Genomic DNA, 6,000 nt, shown 5'->3' on the forward strand with positions numbered 1-6,000 from the left:
CAAAAGGGAAAATATATATGTAATCAAGTCAAGATTCTAGATGTGTACAACCATCGCAAGGCATCCTTGGACCTTCAGGCACCAGAGCTGCACCTTCTCCATCCTCTGCTGCACCCAAGAATAGATTTCCAAAAGACCTCTCTCCAGCACCAGTTCCCACATAGACAAAAGGACTCTGGCCCCAGCAGGCTGGGGAGGTAAGGCTAGCCTAACCAGCTTGGGCAGCCCATCTCCTCCCTTAATCAGTGTCCTGTCAGTGAGTCCCAAGCCACCAGCTCTACTCCCTCTGTCCTTGACACTAGACCAAGAGCCTGGGAATCAAATCATGGACGTGGGGCGAAAGATACAGGAAAGGACCGGCAGGTGTCAGAGTCAGAGGGAAACTTGGGCCCTGACCTGAAAGCAGTGATGTTGGGAGCAACCAGGGCTCCTGAGTTGAGCCTGAGCCAGAAGGAGGGACAGGAGAGGGGAGGGATACAGAAGCCCTCCCCCACCTCGGCCACGCTTGTTCCATAACTCAGGTCCTACCACAGGCTGAGGCTGCGGACCACGACCGCCCAGGGGCAGGCAAGGATTTCCCCTGCAGCCCGCTGGCCCAACTCCCGCTCCTTTCCTGGTCAAACAGCGCCCACCTCCGGCCCAGGCAGCGGCGTCTGAGCCTGCGGCGGGGACAGTGATGGAGAAACCGGCTCCTCTGAACGGGAGGAGAACTGCAGAGAATCTCCAAGCCACAGCACTGGGAAGTCGCGGGGGGGGGGGGGGGGGGGCAAAATGCCGCGTGTCCCTAATTGTGCCCCGGAGAGGAGACATCCAGGGCTCCAGCGCCGGGCTCCTCAGTTCTCAGGGAGGAAGACACTGACCCAAGGAGGTCAGAGAAGGGACACCGGCACAGGTAACCCGCACGGAGACACGCCCACTCACAAATGCTGTAGAAACAAAAGCAGTGCTGCAGACCAAACCACGCATTCCCGCACACACCCGCACAGATGGCGCTATGAGAACACAGGGCGCACACCAGACTTGAAAGGAGCCGCCCCGCCCCAAGAGCCCATCTCGCCAAGTGCACTAACGTGTCCAGCACTACCCGCACTGCTGCTTGGGTGAGCGCACCATGAATGCTGGGGCGCACCGGGGGCTCTGCGAGGCCCAGCCCGTGGCCAGCCAGAGGGTCTCGACTTCTGCGCCCACCGGCCCACAGCGAACCCAGTCAACTAGCCCCGGGCTGCCGTGGTCACTCACCTTCCTGCACCGCCTGGAACGGGTTATTGGCCTCGATGACCTTGATGGAGTAGGTGATCTTCTCGCTCTGCAAGATGTCATCGTTGAGGCTCAGGTCCGATACGGCCAGCTGGAACACCCTGTCGTCCTTGGCTGCGTTCTCCTCGAAGATGGCACCTAAGGGAGAAGTGGTGCCTGGGTCAAGAACACCTAAGAGACCCACTCCCTCTGCACCTCACCCCATCCAGACCCAAGGGTGAGGGTTCTGGCCTGTATGCTTGTTGTCAGATGCTGGCAGATCTGGATTGTGCTTTCAATTTGACAATCAATCCGCACAGAAATATGACACACACACAGCACACACGTGCACACTGCTAATATGAGTTACACATGCACATTGCACATGCTGCCACCAGGTCATACACGTGTCTCACAACCAAGCCACCTGGGATTTGGGTCAGGGCCCACACAACAGACAGGGAGGACAAAACTGGAGTGGCCTCAGGAAACTACCAAATGTTGGGCCACTGTCCTGTAAATCCCATCTGAGAGGCAAAAAGTTGCCCAGGAGGGCAGTGTCCCTCACCCCAATCCCAAAATGAAATGACTTCCTTCTGCACTGCCTATCCCCCTTTGCGTGAAGCAGACAGAGCCGGACTGTGGTTGTTTTCTGAAGCTGAGCACTTATTTAGACAAGTGTTTTCGACTAAGGGTTCAGCCCCAAACAGGCTACCCAGCTTCCAGATCCCCATCCTTCCCTGTACCAGTGGGGGGAAGTGGGTGAGCCTGTGCTCCAGACCTCTGCCTTCTGGCCCAGCAGGTCAGAGAAACTCAGAAAGAACCTTTCTTGCAAGGACCTTCTAGAACTAGGTGGCAGCTCCTCCAGGGCAGCCTTTCACTGGCCCTTTCCACTCTCAGTTCTGCCTCATAGACTGTAAAGGATATGTGCCCTGCAGCCTGGGCAACTACAGAATCTTCCCCACTTGCCAATATCTGGGAATCCCCATTGTCCTAAGGCTGGGCCCTCCGATTCCCCCAGTCTGGAAGCTGGGTGGGAGGAGGGAGGCCCTGGTTCCACGTTGCACTCAGAGCCGCAACGCTGACCATGAAACCAAGCTCCCACCCCAACGAGAAGCAGGTTGGGGGGGGGGGTAAGGATTGGAGGGGTGCAGTGCAGTATACCAAGCCTAGGTTTAGCATCTCACCTTCTTTCCCAAGCCCTCTCCTCCCACCTCTCCCGTCCCATCACCCCTCGCTTTCTCACACCTCCCCCCCCCCACCTCCAGTTTCTCTGTGCTCGCTGGTCTTTCCCAACTTCCGGAAGGGAGACTGCAGAGAGGCTCCCTTTCTCCATCTCAGCAACCGAGGACAGCCCCCCAACCCGATCCAACTTCCAGGGAATCCTCCAATGCAGCTACCAACTCCTCCCCACACACCCTCCTCACTCCCCCTCCTTCTCCTCCACTCTCTGTCTTCTCCTTTCCTCCATCTCTTCCCGCTCAGCGCGTGTGCGCACACACACTCACCCCCATCCCTGCCCACGCTTCTTCACATGGCTTCCACCACCCGGACCCTCTACCGGCCCCCAAGACTTGGCCCACGAGAAACTCTAAGACTGTCCAGGATTGGGCTGCAATACACACACACACACACACACACACACACACACACACGAACAAGCTGACACTGTGTCCAATATAACAGGTTGACAGGCGTACAGGCACCAACACAGGTTCAGGTGGCCCCACACACCCCAACGCCCTCTCGCAGTGACACCAAGACGCACACACAGCGACACACACTGACAACACCCACCCACAGTCACACAAGGTGCCAGCCGGGCCTCTTTGATCCTATCCAGCTAACTTGGCTAAGCCCGGGGCGAAGCCCGTCCTCTGTCCCCGCTGCTCCAAGCTGCGCGGAATAGCGGATCCGAGGCAGCCGACGGCCGCACCGCAGGCGGAGGTCTGGCCGCGCGTCCAGCTCCTGGCTCTCCCCGGCCGTGGCCCCAAGAGTCGGAGAGGCCGCGGGGCCCCGCGCGGCGACCGGAGCCCCGGGGAACCGCGAGGAGCCCGAGCCAGCGCGGCGCGGCCCGTGCACAGCAGCTCCACGGGGAGGCGCGGCGCGGCCCTTCGGGAGAGCACCACCCGCCGAGCCCCCTCGGCCCGGGGAGCCGCCAAGTTTGGACGCCGCGCACCCCACCCCCAAGCTGCCGGGGGCCCCCGCCCAGCCTCGGCCGGGCTGCTCGCCGCGCTCACCGATGTGGATGATGGAGTCGGCCCGCACCGACATGCACTGGCATATCCAGGGAAGAAGCCACAGCGTCAGCGCTTCCATGTCCCCCGGGCGCGCAGATCATCCGCCCGGGCCCGGGGCGAGGCCGAGGGCAGCGCAGAGCGGGGAGGCGCCGGTACGGGTGCAGTCCCGGGCCGCTCCCCGGGAGAGCCGAGCCCGCCCAAGCGTCTTCCCCCGCGCGCCCGCCCCTGCGCCCTGCGCCCGCCCCAGCCCAGCCCAGCCCGGCCCCGCGCTCTCGGGCACCCGCTCCGGCTCCCGCGGCTCCCGCGGCTGCGGTGGTGCTGGGAACCGGAGCCCAGGCCGGCGCGGCGCGGCGTGGCGGGGGCGGCTTCGGAGGCGGCGGTGGCGGTGGCGGTGGCGGCGGTGGCGGCGGCGGTGGCGGTGGCGGCGGTGGCGGTGGCGGCCGGGCCGGCGCGGCGGCTCCGGGCTCGCAGCGTGTCTGAGCCCCGGCGAGGAGCGAACTGCGGAGGACGCCCCCTCCCCTCCCCCTGGCCCTGGGCTGCGCTCCCCTCCCCGCGCCGCCGCCTCCCTCCCCTCCGCCCTCTCCCACCACGTGACTGCGGAGCCTCAGCCCGCGCGCAGCTAGCTCGCCCGCGACTCAGAGGGGCTCCGGGCACCGGGTGCTCCCAGCCGGGGGTCCCCCCCGGAGTCCCTCGCCGCGGAGGGGGTGGCTGGGCTGCGGACTCCGGGGCTGCGTGGCCCGGGGCCTCGTGCCCCCTTCGTCGAGAAAGGGAACGAGGAGGAGGACCGGCTACCCGCGGGAGTGACCCGCACTCGCGGCCACCTGGGGTCTCGAGTCCGGCCACCCCCACCACCTCCAAGGCGAAGCTGCCCACCGGGAGGCGAGGGGAGCCGGAGCGACGGCCGCCCAGCGTGGTTCCAACAAGGACCCAGGCCGGGGCTCGAACCCTCGCTCGCCGCGCGGGCCTCAGGGGGCGCCCATCCCCCGCCTCGCGGGCCGCGCGCTCGGCCGGGAGTAGAGCCGGAGACTCGGCCTCTGAGGCCCAATTCATGGCCGGAAACCCGCGCGGCCGGGAGCGCAGCGCCTGGACGTGAGGAGCCTTACAAGCGGCGGGCGCGGAGCGCAAGCCGGGTAGAGAGCGCGCTTTCTGCGGCCGGACCGAGTCCCGGGCGGGACCAGCAGCACACGCTCTAAGTCGTTGCAGATTCGAACCTGGACAAGTCAGAACCGCGCGCGCGCGCACACACACACACACACACACACACACACACACACACACACACACACACACACACACACACGAACCTGAACAAGTCAGAACCGAAGACACACACACACCTCCACGTGACACGATTTCAGGGAGACAGTGGAACCTCGCAGGACCCAAATTCCGCGGAAACTTGGTTCAGTTGTGGGGGTGGGTGGGGGAACTCCTCGAGCCGGGGAAGCCCCTGGGCGGCGGCGTTACCACCACCCCCCACCCCCAGGCTCTGCTACTACCACTGATGCTGGTAACTCCATCCCAGATCAGCAGGAGAGGCTGACACCCACACAAACCTTTAAAAGACTTGGCAAGGAACACGAAGGAGATTTGTATGCACAGGCTGTCCCTGGGCTCTGACCCCGTCTGGGAAGGACTGGGATGCAACTCTGGTTCTGGAAGAAGGGACAGTTCAGAAGGCTGGAGGTTATTTTGTTTTGTTTTTTGTTTTTGTTTTTAGAGATGGGAGGGGTAGAGGGATGCCTCTAGGCATTGAACACTTGAGCCAAAGCAGAAAGAAAAAAGGTGTGTGTGTGTGTGTGTGTGTGTGTGTGTGTGTGTGTGTCCATCCCCAACCTCTATTTACAGAGGGGTCATAGCTAAATTCTACTTTGGAAAGGTGTAGATGGGGGAGCTGTGCAGCATTGGACAACTATGAAACAGCCCCTTGCCCTGGCTGATGGGGTTGAGTTAGCTGGGTCAGGGAAACCTAGTGGAGAGAAGTCTGGAGAAATTAGGCTGAAGGAACATCAAGAAACAATATGGGCAAAGTGAGTCAGGAAGTAGGGTTGGGATGAGGGAACAATGGGGCAAGGACAGAGGAATGACTATGCCTGCAAGTCTTGTGCTGCCTGGGTGTAGGTGTCGTGTTCACACAAAGTCACTTCCTGAAGAAATGCCATGCAGAGGACTCAATTTGTAAAACATACCCCCTTTCAAGCCTGTCCAGACACCCTGTTCTTCCATATTTCATCTTGCAAAACCACACCACTGGCCACAATGGTTTAGGGAGAAGGGGAAGGTAAGATGGATTCTCCTATGGAGACAATCTCCACGTTGGAAGGATAGTAATTGTGGTCACCCTATAGGGACTCAGAGCTGAGGTCCAGAGGTACAGGGAAAGATCAGATCTTAACTCTGACATATGCAATGCTAAGGATTACTGAACTCAAGATCTCATGCTTAAGAGTCCAACACTTGATCCACTGTGTCACCTCTTGGACCATGGATCCCTAAACTTGTTAAGGGCCCTAAGCTAGTGCTC

The 6,000-nt window shown here is 61.4% G+C and overlaps 1 protein-coding gene across 2 annotated transcripts in view; it reads right to left on the minus strand.

The window, feature by feature from the left end:
• GRID1 (glutamate ionotropic receptor delta type subunit 1) overlaps window positions 1–3,888 on the minus strand; it is a 955,154-nt gene extending 951,266 nt beyond the window's left edge. Inside the window, exons 1-2 of one of the 2 annotated variants that reach the window (XM_007530211.3) lie at window positions 3,477–3,887; window positions 1,240–1,395 (exon numbers count right to left, since the gene is read on the minus strand). In XM_007530211.3, coding sequence (XP_007530273.2) covers window positions 1,240–1,395; window positions 3,477–3,555 — 235 coding nt within the window. In that variant the 5' untranslated portion in view covers window positions 3,556–3,887. Of the gene's footprint in view, window positions 1–1,239; window positions 1,396–3,476 lie in introns of both variants that reach the window. The other variant, XM_060190942.1, reaches the window with a different exon arrangement.
• Window positions 3,889–6,000: the final 2,112 nt, after the last annotated feature.

The sequence above is a fragment of the Erinaceus europaeus genome, chromosome 1 (assembly GCF_950295315.1).
Source record: "Erinaceus europaeus chromosome 1, mEriEur2.1, whole genome shotgun sequence".
NCBI lineage: Eukaryota > Metazoa > Chordata > Mammalia > Eulipotyphla > Erinaceidae > Erinaceus > Erinaceus europaeus.